At 32.4% G+C, this 24,226-nt stretch overlaps 2 protein-coding genes and 3 non-coding genes across 6 annotated transcripts; all 5 read right to left on the bottom strand.

Annotated features, from left to right (window-relative positions):
• Positions 1-836: 836 nt before the first annotated feature.
• LOC105342753 (phospholipid phosphatase 3) lies at positions 837-12,801 on the bottom strand. Of its 2 annotated transcripts, XM_011449782.4 has the most exons (7): positions 12,657-12,801; positions 12,103-12,402; positions 9,202-9,356; positions 5,039-5,256; positions 4,607-4,727; positions 3,738-3,914; positions 837-1,853 (listed from the first exon to the last, which is right to left on the bottom strand). In XM_011449782.4, the coding sequence occupies exons 2-7, from the start codon at positions 12,200-12,202 to the stop codon at positions 1,608-1,610; spliced, it is 1,017 nt and encodes a 338-aa protein (XP_011448084.3). In that variant the 5' UTR covers positions 12,203-12,402; positions 12,657-12,801; the 3' UTR covers positions 837-1,607. The 2 variants fall into 2 exon arrangements, with proteins under 2 accessions (XP_011448084.3, XP_034314559.2); XM_034458668.2 differs by lacking the exon at positions 12,657-12,801 and having other exon boundaries at positions 12,103-12,433.
• LOC117684981 (U4 spliceosomal RNA) lies at positions 5,522-5,660 on the bottom strand. Its single transcript, XR_004598724.2, has one exon. It is a non-coding gene; the product is annotated as a U4 spliceosomal RNA (small nuclear RNA).
• Positions 6,513-6,651, bottom strand: LOC117684980 (U4 spliceosomal RNA). Its single transcript, XR_004598723.1, has one exon. It is a non-coding gene; the product is annotated as a U4 spliceosomal RNA (small nuclear RNA).
• LOC117685013 (U4 spliceosomal RNA) lies at positions 7,496-7,634 on the bottom strand. The gene has a single exon (XR_004598753.2). It is a non-coding gene; the product is annotated as a U4 spliceosomal RNA (small nuclear RNA).
• Positions 12,802-20,342: 7,541 nt separating the features above from the next.
• Positions 20,343-23,895, bottom strand: LOC105342768 (fibrinogen-like protein A). Its single transcript, XM_011449807.4, has 6 exons — positions 23,574-23,895; positions 23,245-23,326; positions 23,040-23,158; positions 22,123-22,219; positions 21,870-22,034; positions 20,343-21,285 (listed from the first exon to the last, which is right to left on the bottom strand). The coding sequence occupies exons 1-6, from the start codon at positions 23,874-23,876 to the stop codon at positions 21,032-21,034; spliced, it is 1,020 nt and encodes a 339-aa protein (XP_011448109.3). The 5' UTR covers positions 23,877-23,895; the 3' UTR covers positions 20,343-21,031.
• Positions 23,896-24,226: the final 331 nt, after the last annotated feature.

Genomic DNA, 24,226 nt, shown 5'->3' with positions numbered 1-24,226 from the left:
TAAACGATTGATACGATAACAAGCCCCCCCCCCCCCCTCCCCCCCAAAAAAAAATCTTCGAACTTCTTTAGAAAGTTGTGAGAAAATGACAAAAATGAAACTATCATTTAAAACATCTGATTTAGATACATGTACATGTGTGACTAAATCCTATTTTAAGAATATTCCAAAAATATTTGCAAAAATCACAATTTCTACAACTGAGTGTATATTTTGTGTTATAAAACCATCGTTCTCACGACCCGACCGTTTTTACACGAGTTGTCTCCCTTTCACAATTCTCTCAGATTGTCTGATTGATAAGCGTAACAGGTTCCTCTTTTGATCAGTAACATTTCTATAAACAGGGAAAGTGACATTCACTTGTAGAACCGGAGGCCATTTTATGTTCTAAAGCAGATCAGATGAAAAAAATCAACTCGTAAAATGTCTGAAGAGTTATCTTGATTGGTGGTATCTGATAAGCTAGACTTTTTTCCTTCTTCTCAAATTCGACCAAAAAAAAATCATGCAGCAAACTTTTTTCAGAATTTTCAAAATTTATTGTATCCTAAGTTCCTGAAATGCCATTATATTCCTGGACAAAAACATTTCCTACACAGAACAACATTGATTTCATGAACGTAACTAAAACATAAAAGCATCCTACCAAAAGTAATTCTGGTATCTCGGGGTTAATTTACGATATCCATATTCAATTAATTTCGGACAACATTCCTTTACTAAAAATAAAAAGGGGCCAGGAAAAATTCAAATGACCCACAACTTAAATTAAACTAGTGATTATTCTTTGGCCTATTATATTGAAACATAAACAGTACAGGTTTATCGTAAAGGTACAAGCATGTCTTTTTGTTTTCTACATATCAATATATTGTATTTTATTGCATGTACAACGTTAAATATACAACATTCAAGTTTATATCACATATCACATGAAATATCATACATTTTTTTTTTCATTAATGACACCCGTTTCAGACACGACGCAAGCAAATCGTGTGGCTCTTTACAGTATATACTATAGAACGTGTACACTTTATAGTTTTATACACATTAGCATAATAATCTACTTAGATAACAGACATCCGTTTGAAGATCCGTGACAAAGATGTGACAAAGATTTTCGGAAAGATTTCTAGAGAATTTCCACATGGTAAACAGATACGATGACAGTTTCATGTAGATTCATGTAAAATGATGAACGCATAGTGACAACCATTTGCATGCAAATTCTCTGTTGTTCTATAAAAACATTCGCGAATACTGTTGAACGATTTTAACACGAAATGCAAAGAATCTTGCAGTTACCAAAGGACGGATATTGTAAAACTATTTTGTTTACAATAATTGTTTTGTAAGTATCTGATCCATGAAAATCGATTCTGGAACTTGTAAGATAGTACTTGATTTATTAGAACTGTTCAGTGTTTGTACTCACAATTCCTCATCTCTCTTTCCTGAATAATACAAATTCTAGAAATGCTTATTCTTGAATTTTCTGAATATTCGTACATGGTCTGCAACAAACCTAAAGGAATCTACTGCAAACACCTACAAAGCCTCTGTTTGTATTTTCACAACAAGTTTGTGTGCGCACTCTCGACTCAAACCGGAAGTCCATCTCGACAAATAATTTCATTGGTCAGTGATGGACTTGACGAAGATTTGTTGAAACTGTAGTTGCCATTGCATTCATTTTTTTGACTTGATAGTCGGAGGAACGAAGTTCGGTCATGTTGCAATAAAGGGGTCGGCGTCCGTGGTTCAGAATCTGTATCCTGTTTCCTTAGAAACGGCACAAACAAATTGATCTCACGTGACCTTGCTGCCTTTTCTCCAAGGGTTTTGAACTGTAATAAAACATATTGGTTATTAATACACGAATGGTTGATCTTCTACATACCTAATGTTGATGTTTTGTTCTCTTTGTAAGTACATGCAGTAGATGAAGTAAGCTTGTGTGTTTATAGGTATTATAATGCATGTAGTTTGTAAGTTAACATATTGAATGACTTCGTGATAAAATAAGTTCACTACCAGTAGCGCACCAAGCATTATAAAAAAACAAATTAAAAGGCAATATTGGCATGTTGACTGTATCCATTTTGATTAAGTTTTAATTAAATATAAAACTGAAATGGAAAGTTCAGACAAAAATTTGTTAACTTGAAATTTTTTTTTCGAAGAATTTGGATAAACTTAAGGCAATAAGTTCCGTCAAATTCTTCACAAGAAACATCATTTCTTTGTTTTTATCATATTAATCAAAGACAGTTTTATTCGCAGTAAAGAAATAGTTTGCACTTCTTCAAAGTACATAAAGAAAAAGAATGTTCGATACTGTATTGTATCGAAATTGGAAAAGGTAGATACTAGTTAATTCGCTAACCACGCAATCTTGATATCTAAAAAATTATTGATTTCGATATTTTTTTTCAGAACACTAAATAATATTTGAAATTAACTTTTCATGTCCATGAAAGAACTTTAAAGAACTCAAATCCTAAAAGTCAATATGAACCACCGCATCTTTCTCATCCTTTGACACTTTATAGGCAATATGCATTATCGCAAAGCATTTTGAAAACAACCATCTACCATCGTCGAATTTTATCGGAAAACTTCAAAGATAAACCTGGGTCATGATAGATGTTAAATTCAAAGAAAAAAAAAAGGTTGAATTCAGCAACCAAAGGTTGATATAGTACCATCAAAGGGTGTTTATTTACGACAAAGATTATATACCGACACTTTGGTGAAGGAAGACCCCTTCTGCAAATGATCTTTATCAATCTGAAATCGCTCAAGGACCAAAAATAACTGTCTAAAAAGTTCTGATATATAAAATGAAAACGCGTGAAATTTCATCTTAGCAGACATATTAATTTTCTGCGAAAGAGTATACTTTGATCCATACACACTTTTTTCTCTATCTTTTTTTTTTAAAGAGATAAAACATTTTGCTTCGCACGTGGTACTGGCAATCATTTGTAACGTGTTTATATCTCTGTAATTAGATTTCCTCAAACGCTAGAGAACATCTGTAAATCTTCCGAGAAGCATTTGTCTTCATCGCCATTCGTTTTAATCTACAGATGAGGTAAACAAACTTTTTCTATCCGCCATTATGAGGCAGGATTAAAACATAAGATAACTCAGTTAAAATCTATGCGTGCTTACACGGACTCCAAAGATGCCATTTGGAATAATTTAATTAAAGCAATTTAAAAAAACGTGTAGATTTGATATACCGGTACCTCTTTGGAAAAAAAACCCCAACGAGAGATTAATTTTGTTTCAATGTATATAAAAAACGTGCATCTGGATGTATTTGTAAACAAAACATTACAAATTGTATACATCCATTCATTTTTAGTTTATAGGAGAACATGATTAATGATTGTTTTATCCATCTTCCTATTTTTTTTTAAAACAAATACCCATATCAACTTTGTCCTTAATCTGACCCTTTTATCAAAAAAGCAACTCAATCTTTGCTTTATTTTGACGCATGTTAAACAAAAAAAATCGGCTCCCAATAGACAATGATATCGAAAGAATCAGACAGACTTTCCACATCATTAAAAAAGGCAAGAGTCGCTCATTGATAAAAATCAGTCTCTAGATTATCCACCGAAACCATCTGCAAGCCAATCTCGCGTGTAGGGAATAGGGTTAAGAAAAAGTTGGAAGGTTTTTTGTTTATTTAAAAAAAAACGAAAAAGCGAACTTACCACAAAAAGTCCTACTATGATTCCTAGGATCGATCCTGCTATGACGTCATGAGGATGGTGTTTATGATCCTGGACTCTGGTCACAGAGACAAGGACGGAGAACAAGAACAGGCAAGCTTGCATGAGAGGCTTTAGGGAGCGCGAAAACCAGAACGCACATCGTACCTCAAAGAAAAGCTATACGGAAAAAAATAAAATAAAATAAATGTTTTTAAAAAATATTAAATCTTAAAAACAAACAAAATTGAGGAGAATCCCTGTCATCGTTGAAATACTAGTATCTAAAATGAATTGTATGAAAAAATTGATGCTTCGTAATGATTGCATTGAATTACATTTAAATAAAGTGACTTAAGGACTTTTTAAAGAGTTGTAAGAGAAATTTCATGTATGTATCAAAATATGCTCTAGGAACGAATGTATTGTAATGAATTTTATACATTTGTAGGAAGATCGAACCTAACGAGTTTTTATAACCTTGTATGGAATAGGACTTCTGGATTAAAAGCTCTTACAGTAAGCGCAGTACATGTAGTACTGTAGAATACAAAGGAAATAACCATTTAACCATCCTTTGTGTTTCATTCTTTAGAAGGTCAAGAACCCTCTTAAGTAATAAATATTTGGGGTCTCTTTGAAATTCACTTTTAACAATCTTATCCACTTATATGATGAATATTCATGAAGGTATTGGGGAATTATCGAATTATATTCACTGTCAAAATGTTATTTGGATCAGGTTTTATTGTTTTATATATGTAGAATGAAAAGTTTAAAGAAAAATTTAAAATATTTGAATTTCAAATATAAAATGCCCTATAATACAAACGCATTAAAAAAGATGCGCGTCAAAATATGCTTATACTTACTGACAAATACACGGCTATATACATCGAGAATGCTGCGTGCCCCGACGGAAATGACGTCCTACTTCGTCTCAAAATGGAATCGCTGAATTTGGTTTCGGTACACGTATATTGAGATATATACCTATAAAAATAAATCAAATTTTCAATATTTTTGAGGTATGAACAATATAATAAACAAACTACATATTCATTATGTTATGAAAATTATAAAATTAATGAAAGTATCTGATAATTCTTCTAAAAATATTCAATTCATCGATAATTTTTTAAACCAAGTAAAGGCATATAACTTTCAGTTAAACATGTAAAAGCAGAAAAAAGCACTGACCCTCCCAAATTCATGAAACTTTTTCATTCAATAATAATGACATACATGCACATACATTGTATTTTGATGTATTCTCTAATTAAAATCAACAAAAGTTGGCTTACCCTTGACTACAATTAAATGCCGAAAAGTCCGGCTTGCAGACATCTAAGAAATGTGGACGAAGTGCTCCCACCGAGTATTTCAGAGACTGGACAAATCCCATAGTGATTGCAAACCCAAGCAGGGAGACACAGCAGGACTTGACACAAATGACAAGTTCCCGGGACTTCGCCATCGGTAGTTTGGAGGACATGTACCTGGGAACCTCAACAAAGATCACCTATAAAGAAAAATTAATTTTAGATATTGTTTCATATTAATTTGAAATTGTATACTTCAAGCTTTTCCATATGTTTATTGTATTTTAGATCAACTTCGCAATAAATATTTTAAACGATGCTACGTTTGCCAATTATCAGTCTAAGTTTTGCCCCCCCCCCTTTTTTTTTTTTTTTACAAAAAAATAGCATAGAGAAACTGCTCGGTTTTGCATCAATTTAAACAAGATTACCTAAATATTATAATCTACTTTTGTTTGATTTCAGCCCCCGTAGGAGCATTCAAAAATTGCGCTAGCGGCCATGTTTCAGGCCACTGCGCGGGGTATTGGGTATAGTTTTCAACTAGCAATAACCACGCCTCGGATTAACCTCATTGGCTATGGTACCGCCACTGCGCAAAGCTAACATAACTATGTAATTTGAATCCTTAAGTAATTTGGATTGGAGTACTTTTTTATAGTGTGTAATAATCTACGGGCACTTGTTCGGTTTTTGTTTCGAAACTTGAAGTACTTTGTTCATCTTCATGAAACACAATTGGGTACAATTAGAGAACTTGTAAACTAAAGTTTTGCAACTAATTCAACACCTTACACAAATTAAGAAACAAAACCTAATCAATGCTGAAGTTTAAAAAAGGGAGACGACCGTTGTCGGTTACACGCAGAATTTCATTCGGGTTCAAACTGTTATCCTCATGCCGTAAAGTTGTCATTGAAAAAGGCTAAGCTGCAGTTTTCCGTAAAGAAAAATACCGTGCGTCTCTTCTGATTGTATTTCTGGTATTAAACTAAAATTATCAAATACAACACCGGTTTTTATTTCTGGGGTATATTTACCATATGACAATGGCATTCAGAAATTTAAACAAAGTATTGACATTATGCAAAGCGTATATGATAACTACTAGTATATAATTATGCTAAATTGGCAAGGTCCGATTTGCCGGAGTCTTCACCACAAGTTTGTTACATGAGTATCATACGAATGTTGTAAAATACTAGTATAGGCTACTGTGTGATTTTGTTGAATTATGCTATTTTTGTGTTCCAATGATAGGTATTTTGATACGTCCAATGTCCATGGTAAATACGTTTTTATTCTTTTGAGTATGTTATCTATTTACTGTAACATTAATCTCTAAACAGAGGAAATAAAGGATGAACGCCTTTAGTTTTAATTAAAAATGGGGAAAGTATTTCATGAAAATACACAGGATTATTTTACCATATACTCTACTTTGGTTTGATTTCAGCCCCCGTAGGAGCATTCAAAAATTGCGCTAGCGGCCATGTTTCAGGCCACTGCGCGGGGTATTGGGTATAGTTTTCAACTAGCAATAACCACGCCTCGGATTAACCTCATTGGCTATGGTACCGCCACTGCGCAAAGCTAAATTAACCATGTCATTTGAATCCTTAAGTAATTTGGATTGGAGTACCTTTTTGTAGTGTGTAATAATCTACGGGCACTTGTTCGGTATTTGTTTCAAAACTTGAAGTACTTTGTTCATCTTCATGAAACACAATTGGGAACAATTAGAGAACTTGTAAAATAAAGTTTTGCAACTAATTCAACACCTTACACAAAATAAGAAAAAAAACCTAATCAACGCCGACGTTTAAAAAAGGGAAACAACCGTTGTCGGTAACACGCAGAATTTCATTCGCGGTCAGACTGTTTATCCTCATGCCGTAAAGTTGTCGTTGAAAAATGCTAAGCTGCAGTTTTCCGTCAAAAAAAGAGAATACCCTGCGACTTTTCTGATTGTATTTCTGGTATAAAACAATCATTATCAAATACAACACTGCTTTTTATTTCTGAAGTATATTTACCATATGACAATGACAGTTAGAAATTAAACAAGGTATTGGCATTATGCAAAGCTTATATAATGACTACTAGTATGCTTAATATGGCAGAGTCCTATTTTCCGGAGACTTCACCACAAGTTTGTTACATGAGTATCATACAAATGTTCTTAAATCTAAGCTACTCTGTGATGATTTTGTTGAATTATGCAATTTTTGTGTTCCAATGATTGATTTTTCGATACGTCCAATGTCCATGGTAAAAACGTTTTATTCTTTTGAGTATGTTATTGTTACTGTAACATGAATCCCTAAACAGAGGAAATAAAATATGAACGCCTTTTGTTTTAATTTGAAATGGGGAAAGTATTTCATGATAATACACAGGATTACCTTAACATTATACTCTACTTTGGTTTGATTTCAGCCCCCGTAGGAGCATTCAAAAATTGCGCTAGCGGCCATGTTTCAGGCCACTGCGCGGGGTATTGGGTATAGTTTTCAACTAGCAATAACCACGCCTCGGATTAACCTCACTGGCTATGGTACCGCCACTGCGCAAAGCTAAATTAACCATGTCATTTGAATCCTTAAGTAATTTGGATTGGAGTACCTTTTTGTAGTGTGTAATAATCTACGGGCACTTGTTCGGTATTTGTTTCAAAACTTGAAGTACTTTGTTCATCTTCTTGAAACACAATTGGGTACAACTAGAGAACTTGTAAAATAAAGTTTTGCAACTAATTCAACACCTTACACAAAATAAGAAACAAAACCTAATCAATGCTGAAGTTTTAAAAAGGGAAACAACCATTATCGGTTACGCGAATTATTCACATCGACACTCTATTTGAAAAGAGCAGTTTGAAAAATACCATAAGATTTCATATGATAATATGAATATACGAAATTAAAATGACCAAAAATGCTAATCAATTCAAGCACTAACTGTTGAAACCCAGTTTTGATAGGTGGCGGAAAGTACCCTACATGTATCTTTGACACTTTTTGTATGTATATACAATATGCCAAAAAAATAAGTTTAGGTCGATTCTAGTTACAATACACTGTGTTTATAGGTTTTTTTTTCATATTTCATTTTTTTAGGATTGTGACAAATCCTGAATGTTTCATAAGTCACAATCCCTTCTAACACTTACTAATATAATGTTCTCATGTCTGTGTATTCTTAACTGTTTTTGGATTGGGTTTTTTTTAGCATAATACTTTTTCAATTTTTAGCTTAATATAAGACCATTCTAATTCTTAAAACAATGTGATGGCGTTGTGTCGTAATGTGTCATACAAAGCACCGCATCATCAGCTATCTTTAAAAATCTTTATGCAATTTAAATAGACAAAAAAGAAATTTCATCGACATTGTGTTATTTTTTCTCAAATATATATTAAATCTAACAATTTTTGTTTTACTTTTTGATATTGTGTAGTATTGCATGAAACCTGTAAATAATATAGTATTATATTAAAATCGGTACATCTGGTTTGTTCTCTGAACAATTACAAAAAAGTAGTTAATGTTTGACCTTTTACCTTGATAATTAATACAATTCTCGTGTTGGGTGGTCAAAAGCTAAAAACTCTTTTCTGCCAAATCTTCAAAATCTTTACGTTCGTCGACAGGTGCAATATACAACTAAGCATTTTCCGATCATAAATCTATTTTTCTTTATTCAAGCCATCGATTCATTTCTTCAAAAACGAAAGATAATATTCACACGGTTAGAACAGAAGGTATGTTTTCTACTTTATCTTTTGACTTGCTCATTGATAAGAGAATTATGCAATTCTTTAGAGACCTCCAGCATGAAAACCTTTTACTTAAGATCGATTTGCTTTTCCATTTTTTTTTTGGTAAAAACCCAGAAGCTGGCATAATTGGCTCCCAATAGAAGCATATCGTTTCCGAAAATGTAAGTGTTTGAAGCATTATCCTTAATGTTGAGGTTTTTAAAACGTGCAAATAGCTGTATTGCAGAGGGTTTTGCGCGGAAGTGCAAGAGTGGAATTAAGTGTGACAAAAATTCAACTTCTGATAAAAATCTTACAAAAACGTTTAAATACTTCTACGTCAATATCTTCAAGAGGCTTGACGTGCTGTTTAGGCTCACTCACCAAAATAAACGCCATCGTGAACCCGACACCCATGAGCACTGCGTCGGAAATTGTGTCCTCAACATACGGGTATTTAATGGAGTTGTCGTCACAGAAAAAACCGCGCCGGAAAGGTGGAATTCCTCCATTGTATGAAACAATTACAGGGACTCCCACTGAAATGGAAAGAAACGTCATATAACATTTCGAATTATTCGAATTTATGATCACAAATAGAGTTTGATAATCCCGTACTTTCCTAACTGACAGAATAACTTTTTGAAAACTTTTTGAAAACTTTTTTTCTCTTACTTTTTAAGCAATTTTCATGAAAATCTCTTTAAAAAATACTAATCTGTTTTTTCAAAAAGTTTTCAAAAAGTTTTCAAAAAGAGTTTTAATTTTTACATCATTCTGTTTTAATGATTATCCTTGGCATTAATAATGAACCTTGATATATGTATAATCCTTCACATCCAGAGCATTGATTTAATAAGATTGGTATTTTTTAAAGAGATTTTCATGAAAATTGCTTAAAAAGTAAGAGAAAAAAAGTTTTCAAAAAGAGTTTTAATTTTTACATTATCATGAATGAACAACTGTTGTAAATAGAATATATAGAGCGCAGTTATAAACGGCGCATAATATGTTTGTGAAACAGAGCGACTAACGTGTAGCTAATTTGGTAAAAACCAAAAGAGGTCAAATATCAGCCGATGTCCCGCGCCCTGTATGATAGAAAGCACACAAACAAAAATCATATTTCGTAATTCAAATGAAGCATGCGCGCTTCCGAGTGCTTATTGAGGTTATGAACTTGAAAATACATAATTTAATATGTGCATGAATTGCCAAAAATCGCTGGCATGGTTATCAGTTTAAAAGATAACGATGTATTACGTTGTTAATTATCGGAGTCAGAAGTTAGATGAGTTTTTTTTCTCTTTTAGACCCATGGGGCGTTCGTTGCAGACTATATCTTAAAGTTGATTTAATCTCGTTAATACTTCATCTTTTGCTTACAAGACAATTTTTCTTCTTTAAATAAAAAATCACAATTAAAATTCAGTTGTTTCAACTTTCCAAAACTTTTCTAATGAATATATACGAACTCTTAAAAGCTAAATCCGAGTTTTCGAGATCTTCATATTATATTTGAAAAAATGTTAAGATAATTCAAAACCTTAACTTTCTAACAAAAAATCATGCAAGCATTCTCAGCAAGTAATTTGTGTTTAGAAACGCGCATATTCGGTTCTGTGTTAATTGTATACAATTGACGAGAGTGCATATGTTATGATGACACAAACTATTAACATTGTTATTAATTTTGGCCGACGTGAACCGTTAACTGAACATAGGGCAGAATATGACGAGAACAGGTGGGCATTAGTCGTTGTGCAAAAACACAAAAAATACATTACTTATGTAGTGTATATTTAAGAGAGAGAGAGAGAGAGAGAGAGAGAGAGAGAGAGAGAGAGAGAGAGAGAGATTTCCCTATTTCTTTATACGTAATACACAATTTTCGCATACTCTTTTCTCTATTTATTTTTTTTAATTAATACAATATTTTACGTTGCCGTTCCGTTCTAAACAAAACCAGATGAAAAATATTTTGGGGGGCTTGTTTATAAACGTGGAAAATAATAATTCATACACAGATGTTTTTGATTGAACCACGGACAGAATAATGGAAATAAAGAGTACAGTGTTCGTTTTAATTGATTTATTTTTCTGCTCATTTTTATCTTTCGCAAACTGAAATTTTGAAATTGATACAAGCATACATAATCTGATGTCATGAGTAGGAATTATACAATGAAAAGTACAATGACCCAAAGGATGTGGACACAGCTAGAGTATGTAGTTAAAATGTACCATGGCGCATGGCAGCTTCAAGTTGGTCAATTGTTCTTAAATGAGTGCGTACATATATGTAGGATGATTCATGTACTTATAATAAGTACTGTATGTACAGTACTTGTAATGTTTACATTACTACTTAGGAACCGAACGTTAGTCCTTTATGTTACATTTCCTGAATTTATACCAGAATATTTTAAAATCCCGTCGCCTAAATTGTTCGCAATACAGTGGCTATGCGCCTATCAAACGATTTGTAAAACGAATATATTGAAATGATAGTGATTTATAATGCGAGTCAAAAATTAAAATCATATGTCTTTCTTTTCGATGCTGATTCAGCTGTGTGTGCCAATTCAAGAACAACAAAGACAGAAAATCCGCTTGTACGAATGTTAATGACGACCCACGTGAGCCCAATGCATTCATTAACATGAAACCTTTTGGCCTCTGAAGTTTTTTGTTTTGTCAGTTAGTGAGTAATAGATAGATAGACAGAAAGGATGCAGTTGTGGACGCGTAACAATTGCCGAGTCTTTTCATTGTTATATTTATATCTATATTAACAAAAATATCCTCGTGAATAATATGAAAAACGAATGCATTCAAGGATGTTAAAACGTAATCTTTTCCGTTTTGCTTACATTATTCAACAATGTTCAACCTTTTATCATTTATAACTGCATGATAGCGATAAACAATCATTGGGTTATAAAAAAAGGTCAATAAAAATTTGATGGGGAGAGTTCTCTCTCGCTCTCTCCCACTTGTAATTGCAGGTCATAGGATGATATTTCATGAAATTATCTACCAGCTGCAATTTTATCTCTCTTCATATTTTATTCATTTTGTAATATCAAACGATTGTCTACATGTATATTCGCTTAGCTTCAACAAATGCATCACATGATGTATGTACATATGTATAAATTGAAAGCATTCAGATAAACGCCATTAAAACATAACATTGATCCCTTTTCAGTAGAAGTCAAGAATAATTTCGTAAACAAATTAATATTAAAAACAATATTAAAATAAATGAATAAATATAATTACCTGCTAATAGTAAAATAAAATCCACAAAAATTTGAATGAACAGATTTCGTCCCCTATTTTCCTCTCTGCAGGGATTGCCGTCTTCTGCTCCTCTCGTCATTTTAATTTTGCTTAATTTTTAAATTTTTAGATGGCGAGTTTCGTCAGTCAGTTGTCGTCTGCCGAATTTTACGGTCTTCCATGTTTGATGAAGGGGAAACACTTTATATATGAACAACAACACTCCACTGCGACTTGTCTTCCGGTTTTTTTTTCACTGACGTCGGGGGTCAATTTCCACGAGGGCAACTCAAGCTCCGCCTGCGAGACGAAACTTAAAAAATAAACACAAGTCTACGAAAACATCAACTCATTGAAATAATTATTATATTTACATAAGAGGCGTAAGCGGCCCAGTGATTTAATCATTATAACACTTGCGCTAGATAAGAACTTGATAAATTAGTTGGCGATGGGTCCCGGTTTTTTTTATAACAATCTAATCAAACATTAAAGACACCTGTACAATACGGTAACCTGTGTATGCATGTTAATATCGGTTTTTTTTGGCTTACCTGTGGTGAAAACCTGAAGGCGAGCTTTCTTGATAATAATGATAATAATTCTATCCGCTGACCAGATAACCTTGGTCCTTTGCCAAGACACTCTGATAGAACAGAGCTCTAAGAAAAATACTCTCCAGATTTTTATCGAAGAAGAGTACGTGTGTTCCATTATCATTAACATCCCACTAAGAAGTTTTCAATGGTTAGACCAGGGTATTGAAGAAACATCTTAAATTGAAGATTTCTGGCCGTTGAATTTACTTTGGTAATTACATTCTCCAAGTGGGAATCTATGAGCTTTTACTAAACTGAATAATATATTAAAAACACATGAACGATATGAGCTACAGCTGTCTTTGTCTGTACTTGTGATTGCTAGAAATTCAATAAGACTTAGAAACCCATTGTGTACGTGTTAATCAAGTGGTAATTAGAGAACCATTTTAAAATTAGTGTCTCCCTTCAGGATATGTGTTTTTATTCTTGTTAACAAACGGAAATTGTCGAAACATAACACTGTCTTCAGTTCAAAAGCCTTTCACTGTCTACACCTACCTTTTTTCAGGTCCTGAAAGAAGCCATTCCCATACGACATAACATAGACTTGCTCCTGTATTGTTCTGTGATATTGAATAAAGACCGAATTTCTCAACTGAGGACAATTGATTAGGTCTTATCGCATTCCTGTGCACTTGATTTGTCTTAGCATGCAAAGAGGTCCGTAGCCATTTGTATTTTTTTTTTAGATTAAAATCAAAATACGCGTTTTAAAAAAAAATGTTTACCTAAGATAGATTACGATATCTGCACGAATGAAGAGATAAAGAGAGAAAGATAAAAAGAAAGATAGAAATGCAGTTGAGTTGCATGCCACTACATGTGTAGTATCATCTTGTTGGTATAATAGCCATGCAATGATGAGGAAAAAGATAGTTAAATTTTACATGTACATTAGGATCCCAGTTGGTGCCGTCTTCACCAGTCATAGGAAAAAAGCATCAATTAATATGTTAATAAAAGTCTGTTTTCCCTCTATGGAAATGAGTAATTGTTCTAAAGGCAATAAGTGGAATGACAGAAACTGGAATAAATTACAGTAACTTGTATCTGAAAATTTAAATGAGCTGTTCAGAGGACCCGTCTAAATAAACACGAGATTTACGGCTAAATGAAGAGAAGTACATATACGGTAGTACTGTAGTAGGTCAAAAACTAAGTCGACAGGACATAGCGCAGCACACACCAAGTGCTACATGTACTAGAGGAAATAAACCACACCAACTGTAAAAAAAATTTAATCAGGAAACACAGAGAGACAGGGAGGCTATCGGAGTAAGTTAATTAATTACATGGTCAATTTCAACTGTTGAACAGATGAAGTTCGGTGTCCTACTTACCAGTAGTAATTGGATACAGATACATAAGTCATATAGAAAACGTAAGGTACTTTAATATATACGGATTCAGAAAAACAAACTTTATAGAGTAAGTAAAGGTTAGATCAACTATCGAAACGTTTTGATAATTTAGAGTGCAATTATGAGAGAGAGAGAGAGAGAGAGAGAGAGAGAGAGAGAGAGAGAGAGAGAGAGAGAGAGAGAGAGAGCAATGCCTTTCCTATTTGATGACTGGGAAACTAGTCTTCTGAGATTTGTATAGCAGATGAATGGAACAGATTTGCACACCTACTCGTAAAACAGAAAGCCCTGAGATTAGAGCAAACAGTTGATGATGCTGCATTAGGGTTTAGTTGTTTATTTAATGATAACCTATAACGATAGCGCTATGGTGAGAATTAACACATTTATAGTGTCAGAAAGAGGAACAACACCGATAGTAACTGTTATAAAGACTGGCTCGCTATTCCATTACAACTTTTATTCGCATGATAAAACAGATACAGAAGATATATAGTTTAAACTCGATCATGTAAAATAAACATTCAGTTTCTATATATACGACGTTTATTCTGACCATAGATATCATCACTGAATCAAGGTGAAGTATGTCACACAAAGTTAAATTTGTTAAAGATAATTGCATGTTTTTAAGAGGGCTGGATGGTCAAGACCAATTTTTATACTATATTGATCTCCTTAAATGAAGAGCTCTGCATAAAGTTATAAGAATATATTCAAATTTCAAAACTAAAATGTAGGACATTTTTCTTTATTGAACATTACTTTAAAGCTTACAAAATCATAATTATCTAGAAATTTAAGATAAATCGAATGGCTTTTTGTTGACTATCCAGCCTCCATAGGGGATTGCTGTACGAAAATCATTGGATTGGCTCTGATTTTGGTTACACTCTGTTTGTAAATGATCGACCCATCAAACTGACAGCCCCAAGTACGTTCAGTGGGAGTGTTGAGGACCAATAAAACAAAGACGTTTCATATTAATAACAATTGACCTCGATTTGAAAGACGCCGTGGTGTTTACCTGCAATAAATTACTTATAGTCACCTGAAGCGAAGATGAAATTTTATGATAAAACAAAATAAAACAGAGCTCTTCAATAATTTGTAAAATTATCTAAAAGCCAAAAAAAAAAATTGGTTTATTTTCATATTAACCGGAAGTACAAACAGGATTTAAAACACCTACGTGTCAAAGTTGTAAATTTTACCTACACGATGTGGTTTCTATGTAATTGAAATATCATTTTCATTGATAATTTGTAGTTACTCAGGTATGGAATTGAGTGCAGTTGTGAAATCTGACAGCCAAACAAGGAATAGGGCAGCAAAGGTGTGTTATTTGTTCTATATTGGGGATTAAACATTGAAAAATGACATCACAGAGGGAATGGTACAGATTGTACGCAAAAACAGGAACCCTTGGTTCATCTTAGTCAAACGTATAAAATATCACACCACTCTGATGCGATGTGACGCTTAAAAAAATGTCAACGTACTTTCTTGATGCACATATCTTTTATATACAGAAAGTTTACAGATAAGAATATGAAATTTTGGCATTTCGCATCTCGTTTTTGCCTGTGAAATTAAGGCAACTAAATATGTGAATTTGTCATTGAATGTAAACAAAGAAAGTGCTTAATATCGAAACAGATAAACATTTAATTGACTTGGATATCTTTATGCAAAATATGTAAAATATTACTTACTTCTTTACGTAAACACATATTCTTTTTAACACATAGAAGAATATTTTTTCTGATACTTTATAGTTTTGCATAATTATATTGCGACAGAAATTATGTCATTTTATTTCAGTTTGATGCCTAAGTACATTAACTGAAAAGAAATTGTTATTTGAAATAAGCAATTTTATATCCATTTTTCGGCGGTATGTGTCTTGGAAAGTAATTTCAGACGCAACATATATTAGACGGGCCATTGCAACTCGAGACCGACTTCTATCAATTACGAGGTGGAATTCTATCAGCGCATTGATGAAACTAATATTCATGAAAGGATATCTTTAAAAATCTGTCAAGATGTGAACTGAATGAGGGTAACCTTTTTTCTTCCTCCCAAATCCTGGGCGGCCGGCAGCGTCAAAAAATCAGACTGTGATCTTTGGGGTCCAGGACTGATTGATTTAGACCGGCTTTCAGTAATTAAGTGATCACATCAGTGCCAACACTGACACTCAAAGAGGACCCGATGTCAAAGTAATTTTCTCCTTTTATACACAATTGGAATTTCGTGGAGCACACGGATTTTGAAAGACTAAGTATGATTGGGTATAGTTCACAAGTTTATTCTCTACACTAAAAACTAAAAACGGAGATATAATTTTTCACAAACTATGATGAATTTAAGATTATCTTTTATTAAAAAATCAGTGTTAATTGGGTGGATGTAAAACTACAAGATTAAGAATACTATAGTATCATGAAATGTTGGATTTTTTACAGCAACTTTTCACACAGAAATAGACATAAAAATAATATGGTGGAATATTCATAGAATGTAAACATTTAAAAAAATATAATAAAAAAGAGAAATAAAACTTCAACTCAGATAAATTCAACAATTTTGATCCTGGCATATCATATATGACGTACAAGTAGATTACACAAATTACACATATGAACAGAGTTCAAAATTATGTGGAGTTTGAATGTAACACATAATGACAAATGACAAAAAGGATGGTAACAGTAAACGTAGAAACATAGGACAGTATGTCTTTTTAAGTTAGCTCTAATTCTTTAGAAATAACTGCTTTTAAAATTTCCTGGTTAAAATGTCTGTAATAATTTTACTTGTTAAAGGTGCAACGTGTATACTCGAATAGCACTGATCACAAACGTCTAGTTAAATCTATCGGTTCGCTTCTGCAACTGAGAAAATTATTCCTGGAATGATGTTTTTTGCACTCGTACACATGGACTCTTTGTTTGTTCAATCAAGTTTATTCTTTCTATGTCTACACAATTAGAAAAGTTATTTCTCTCTAGTGAAACTGCACTCCATGTTCAATCCTTGGTGGTATCTCTATAAATCCTCCATTCATCAATGTACTAAGCTGACCTATCATCAGGCGGTTAAACCGTTACGTGCTCCTGGCATTATATTTGTTGAATGGGTATGATACGACAATTAGTTGTCTCAAAAAGAAAACATTAATAGAGTTACTAGATTATGACGCAACTAACTGCATCGTTATCTTATAAGATAACTTATCCCAGATAAAAGCCAACTGATATAATTTGTCGTTCTTTTGCTTGAGTGCAAGGCTCACATTCGCGTGCTTCGATAAAGATTCCCTGACGTCATGTCAATTTATTTTTTCAATGATTTGTTGCTTTACTCGATTCATTGAAAAATATCAAACGACGAGCAATTTAAATGGTTTTATGGATTATTAGTGATAAAACTTTCTGATATATCGGTACTTTATTGAGCAGAGCATTCCGTGAGGAAAGATGCAAGTGATGCAGCGAGGACAACTTTGAATATTTTAAGAAAACGTGGATATTGACATCTATCGATATATACATGTATATAAAGAAAAACTCATATAATTTCAATTCAAAGAAATATATTTGTAAAGTGATTTTAGGATTTGAAAGAATTGTGCAAGAATATAATTAGATTTTTTTAAAGGTTGCAGTAATTTATTTTTATTTTGGTTTTTCGTGTTATGATTTAAAAAAAAATCCACTGGTTTTGCAGTTTTGTTTATTCGTAATGGTCATTGAAAATTTATTTTAATGTTGGCGGAAGATTGAAAAAAATGATTGAAAGTCTAGATGAGAGAAATACAAAACTGAATTAAGATAATCAATGCAAGACACTGTAATCCGTAATTTGGTCAAAGAATTCCAGTCATTTAGCAGAGTGAAAAAACGAGAAAGCCTCTGAATACACCTTAACTTAAAAAATATTCAATTTTGTAACCCCCCCCCCCCAAAAAAAAAACAACAACAACCCCAGTAAATATGTGTGTAAGAGAACACCTTTTCTCATGGATTTACCTAAGTACCTCCAGAATTCTGTCTCCATTTAGATAAACTTAACGGTGCATAGACATAGCAAAGGTGGCGAACGGTTTGGGAATAGTCGAACACATTTAGTCACGTGGTTCAAATTTGGTTTTATTTGATTGTGATTTGTGACTATCTTATTTGATCAAAATCCATATTTCGGTACAACATCGTTCTAATAATTTCATAGAACGTTTTGAAATTATTTAAATTACAGAAGTTAAATGTTGGTTGAAGATAGATAACTCTCTTTGTAGAGAAAATTATATAGAAAAAAAAATGATTCTGCCACATTGGTTCAATTTAATAAAGTTACTTATCACTCGCCGAGACAAAGTCGGGGTCAAGGTTTTTAGCGCAGGTTAACGTTTTTTGAGCAGGTGCCCTTCGATGGCCATATTCAAGTTATTATAGATTTTATCTTTTTAAAAATACTTGGATGGAGGATGTATCTTGTGATACTGATACACTCGATAGACTTGGAACTGAATCTGAGCCATAGATTTCGGAGGCTGGAGGAGTTTAATTTGAAGCGGATCACATTTTAAAGTAAATGTAAATACGTATTCACACTTGCATGATTGATTTAACTATGTAAATGAATCACAAAGAGGTCTTCATTATCAAGATGCATACTAGGCAGGTTTAAGATTTTAGAACAACTCAAATTTTTTTTGTTAGAGCGTTGAAACTGGTTAATTAATAAAGTTACTAGTCCTGTTCATACCTGATCAGTCTTGCCCATATAACAAAGCTTTTGATGTGTAAAATAGAGATAACGTGAGATACAGAAATTGATTCCGATTTTTGTAGTAGTTTAAAGCAGGTTTGAACAAGATATCTGTGAGATAATGCTCACTAGTAATACCCCGCGCTGATGTGAATATGCAAAATAAACAAAGTCAACATTTAACAGGAAATTGAAAGATTGGTACAAAAATAGATCCCAACGTATGGAATGCCTAGACAAAGAGTGTGTTAAAATTTTAAGCATCTGCAATAAATAGTTGCTGAGAAATCTTGTATTGCATGATATGGTAAAAATCATATCATAGGTACAACATCACAAAACACAATATACCTTTATATGATACAATACGATATTGTAAAAGAGAATATCATGTTTTTAATATCATATCATATGATACCATATCGCACTGTATCATGATACAATATCGTATTGTATCAAATAATAGTATATCATATTGTATAATATCAAACAATAACATATACGATGCATTACGATATGACACGATAGATTATTGTTTTATACTGAAGATAATGTTTAGCAATGATTTTCATAGAGTTGTGGTGGTCTTATAATAGGTGACGCCTCTTCTCGGTAAGCCTGATAATATGTTTAATGTTATGATAAACTCAAAGCTGTACATAACAAAGATGTTACACCTTGGCTCGACAAATTAAAACCCGATGTGTATGAGCAATTAGATGACCATGCAAAATTAGATATTTATGATCCCAATGACGGCTGACTGACTGTTATGTTTCCAATTGAATTTTTGAAACCCGTTATAAAACAATGCATTAAAATTAATTTAAAATTAATAATTTGATATCAATTTATCCCGTGCTAATTTGGAGAGTTCTTTTTTAAAAAAAAACCCAAATAACAATGTACTTTAACAAACATGCATTGTATTTAGAAAATCCATTTTCCAACACTTACTGTGAACAGAACAATTTTGCTTTGTTAAAAAAATGCGCTTCCGTTTCCAGTAGGTAAATGTCAATACCAGTTCTCTTATTTTTATTGAATCGCAGAAATAATCCCATGTAACACTAACACAAGCAATCTTTTATTAAATCGTCTACAAATGAAAATCTAAAATACTGCAAACACTTTTATAAATTTATATTTGCAAGAAACAAAATTCACTCTTATCATAAGGATTCTGAATTGAAAATACAATATTTATATCTTATATACAAGTTTGTATAGAATACTTTAGGTTTGGATCGATTGGTGCATAATAGTTTTGCAATGAATGCTTTTATCTTTCATAATTAAAGCGAAATGTAAATCCTATATACAACGAATTTCTTAAAAAGAAAGTCTTAAAAAGAAAAACATCATTTTTAAAATGCATATTCATCATTAATCAGAACAAATAAAGCAATGAACAGTATTGCAAGAAATTATTGACGATCAACATTGAAAAATACAAGTATTTACACTGTTCTGAAACGTACATTATAATAAATAGGGCATATTTAATTAAGTTAATGAACTTATTGCTAAAAAGGCATGGTCGGGTAAATAAATTTTCAAGATGAATAAAAATGATGAAAGTTGGAAAATGCTAAGAAAGTGAACAAATGAATCTACTGTCAAATTTTCGTGACATCGATTACATATACAAATATGTTCCTAAAAACTTTGGCGGGATAACTTGAATTCTACACGGAAAAATTACCATGTAAAATATATCAATATAGATAAGAACAAGTCACAAGACATGTATTATTTAAAGAATATAAAGGTTGAAACGATAAATCGATGAAAGGTGTCCTTGGTGGTGCAATTCAGTTACCAAACACGATAATGGATATGCTTTTCACGCAAACAGTATAATCCATTATATTTTTTCAACGCATTAATTTTAATTTTTCATGTTAATGAATATTGCTTTTGTATTTAAGATGTCAAGTTGAAAAGAAGATACAAGAAGTCTTTAAGACAGAAATTGTTAAAAGAAAAAAAACATACAATGTAGAAACTTCCAAGACATTCGTTTGAAATGAATTAATATTAAAGAATAAATACAACTTGCTTTGACTAAATTTTTCTCAAATCGATATGCACATAATCTTTTTTAGATTTATTTCAGTTTGAATTAGATGTATAACTTTCATTCCAATATGCTTAATTAGTTTATTGTTCGGGACTTTGAAACTAAAATTAGTACTGGTGTTTAATTTTCATTCTCACCATCATCTGAGCTCTAACTAAAGAATGAGCATAGCCACGCCAGTGGTACCAAATGATACCACGTGCAGAATCAATTCCATATTGACCATTCAGGTTACTGAAGTGACAGCTTCTGTGCCACCAAGCGCCCTTGAAGGAAACAGCACAATTTGACCCATCTTTTTCATCGTTGTCTCTGTCGTAGGTAGTGAACTTCATTCCGTTTTGATGGTCAAGACTGTCACCTGTTAATTAGAGAAATTTAAAAGACAGATATCTTTGTGATCACTGACAAGACGTATAGAGTACATCATTTCTTGAGAGGGTTCAAAATTGATTAAAACAATCATTGCTACATATAAATAGTATGTATCAAAACAATTATATGAAGGATTTTGTTATTATTGCAATGACTTTTAACTCATCATACAAGTAAAAGACAAAAATCATTGTCTAGGTCATAATTTCAATTGTTCGTGTCGAAAGCCATATATATATATATATATATATATATATATATATATATATATATATATATATATATATATATATATACTAACTAGTATATATAAGAGAGAGAGAGAGAGAAAGAGAGAGAGAGAGGATTCAGCTAGTGAAACCTTTGCACTTTAGCCCAAAATTTTATACAGCAGGCACGTAGCATTGAACATTTTTCTTAAACTTACATATAAAAAAGCAAATTAATATGGACTCCCCCATCTACTTTTGGGAGCTTAAAAATTGAAGTGAAAGGAAGGAAATTAATTCTGAAATAGAAGTTAAAGCTACAAAACGCTACCCCCCCCCCCCCCGGGAGTTTTCGACATACTTGCGTTTCCGTAGAATCCCGATACATTTAATATAAAGGATGTGGAGGGTCCTCCAATCATAAAGTCCGTGTAGGCGGCATACGCCCATTCTCCAGCCTGATCCTCCAAGTCAACTCTAAGCTCGTAATCTCCAGATTTTACAATTTCGTGAAGATAGTAATTTCCTTTAAGATTATGAATGTCATCTATGAATGAATGGCAAATGATATTTAATGATTGTCATCGATTGTTGATTAAAAGTTGTTTTGTTACCCATATAGAAATTGTTGGCTAGATCTCCAAACCCATTCTCGTATTCAGTCCATCCCCTGTAGAAATTTGTATTCATATCTACACGGCGCTGGAAAACCTGAAGTTAAAATTTTAGTCAGTATTGTTATGTGTATGTTAAGACAAGTTTGTACTACGGTATTAGAATTTTGATTTAGATCTTTAGCAGTACATTTATAAAACCGACGAAGTCAGAGGGGCCCCGCTGAGAACTGTACATTAAATGAATAAATTATTGCCTATTATGCATACATCTAATTCCTTTTTGTTTCATTTTTTTATCGGAAAAATTTCTAAATCTGTAACTATATTAAGAGTAGAAAAACAAAGTACAAGGTCTGAAAAAGAACATCTTGTCCATCCCCATAAGCCCGGACAATGCATCTACATTTTTTCAAAATGCGTTGATTTTTTTTTTGGAAGTGTTTCATTATTTTTACGTGTGATGCCGCCGCACAGCTCATTTGATATATTTGTATCGTGTGGCTATGATACTTTCAGTTATTTCTACTTTTAACTAAGAAGTGAACTTTGTTAAGTTCCTTTAAATTGCAACTGTTTGCAATGTTATTATTCGTTTACGGTTGATTTAAATATTTATATGACATTCATTATACATACTACCAGACAGACAAATTGATATAATACTTAAAATACTTAAAGGTGTTTACCTTTTCTTTTTAAATAATATGTATAAAATTTCAAATATACGACACCGAAAACTATCCTAATTAAAAATTAACTGTTGGCACACAAACAGATGGGCGACAAATGAACATGCACTGCGTGATTCCTATAGGGGTCTTGCATATTTTTTGGGGGGTGGGGGGGTGGGGGGCTATAATAACGAACTGTTTTGAGTTTGTATGAAAAGAGACTAACTATTTGTATGTACTTACTATCCAACCCCCGTTGTCTATTTCCATCTCGCACCACATCTCCTTTACTACGCTGTTTGGAAATGTTTTCTGAAATTTGTACGAAGGCGTATTCCTGTCAACCAAAGTTCCACTACAATCTAAACAAATAGATTAATACTTTTTGAAATTACCGAAGAATACAATGCGTAAAATATATAAATGTCATTACCATACCATACCATACCATATTTGTAATTGCACCGTTCATCTCCCATATTGGTTGGGCATCGGCAGGGAGAAGTGTATCCAATATCACACGTTTGTTTCTTCAGGAGATCAAATTAATTAAAATATTATTAAAACATGAATGTATAAAATTCTCAAGTGCATTAAAATATTTTTTTTTTATAAATAAAAATATATTAAAAGCCATTTATTAAAATAACAACTCTTTGAGAAATTTTAATTTCTTTGCATTCATTTTAAAGAATGAAATATATTTTCAATTACTTGTTATTCAAGTTTCTGGCGTTTAGAATAAGAAAAATAGTAAAGAAGAATAAATTAATTTACCAATTCATAACGTCTGCATGCTCCATTATCATCACCAGGAGGGTTGGGTACGTTGTTGTCATAGAAGAAACATGATGTCAAGGTACCAGTCTTACATATGTCGAAAAAATAACATTTGTCCTCTTGTAAACACTGGGATGAACATTCACTCATCGATTCATTGTTACTTTGATCGTTTACAAAGGACATCTCTGGACTGTTTATATAACCCATAAATTTAAAAAAGCCATGAAACTGCTCCTGTCCAAAGACCGTTTCAAGACAGAGACAAAATAAAAAAGAGGTCCGAACTGCAGCATTCATAGCCAAGAATTAAGATACGTCTATCATCTCAGTGCACAATGTTTAATGTTATTAGAAGATTTTTTTCTATGTGTATTCATTTTGCTAATTAATTTCTATACTAGACAACCATTTGTATTATGACTCCTCTGGGAATTGGTAAATAATTCATCTTCAAAAGTGTATTACAAGTAAAAAAAAAAAAAAAAGAAATGTAGATAAAAGCTTACCTATTTTAACCTAAAATACAAAGTTATCTCCCTTTGTTAGGTCAAATCTTTCATATTTAATAAAAATATATATTCAAATGTCTACATCAACATAAAAAATAAATTTAATCAGACAATTATCAAAATTTGGCATCAAGCCCA

This window comes from Magallana gigas, chromosome 7, assembly GCF_963853765.1.
Source record: "Magallana gigas chromosome 7, xbMagGiga1.1, whole genome shotgun sequence".
Taxonomy (NCBI): domain Eukaryota; kingdom Metazoa; phylum Mollusca; class Bivalvia; order Ostreida; family Ostreidae; genus Magallana; species Magallana gigas.
This window is presented reverse-complemented; position numbering and strand designations above follow the sequence as displayed.

What these genes read in the sequence shown, in the direction of transcription:
- LOC105342753 (XM_011449782.4), bottom strand. Translation starts at nt 12,202, where the DNA reads ATGACGAGAGGAGCAGAAGACGGCAATCCCTGCAGAGAGGAAAATAGG. An exon ending in TTTTATTTTACTATTAGCAG is followed by an intron (nt 9,357 to 12,102) that starts GTAATTATATTT and finishes TTTCCATTTCAG; the next exon opens with TGGGAGTCCCTGTAATTGTT. An exon ending in TCACGATGGCGTTTATTTTG is followed by an intron (nt 5,257 to 9,201) that starts GTGAGTGAGCCT and finishes TTTTCTTTATAG; the next exon opens with GTGATCTTTGTTGAGGTTCC.
- LOC105342768 (XM_011449807.4), bottom strand. Translation starts at nt 23,876, where the DNA reads ATGAATGCTGCAGTTCGGACCTCTTTTTTATTTTGTCTCTGTCTTGAA. An exon ending in CATGCAGACGTTATGAATTG is followed by an intron (nt 23,327 to 23,573) that starts GTAAATTAATTT and finishes GATCTCCTGAAG; the next exon opens with AAACAAACGTGTGATATTGG. An exon ending in GGGATTCTACGGAAACGCAA is followed by an intron (nt 21,286 to 21,869) that starts GTATGTCGAAAA and finishes TCTAATTAACAG; the next exon opens with GTGACAGTCTTGACCATCAA.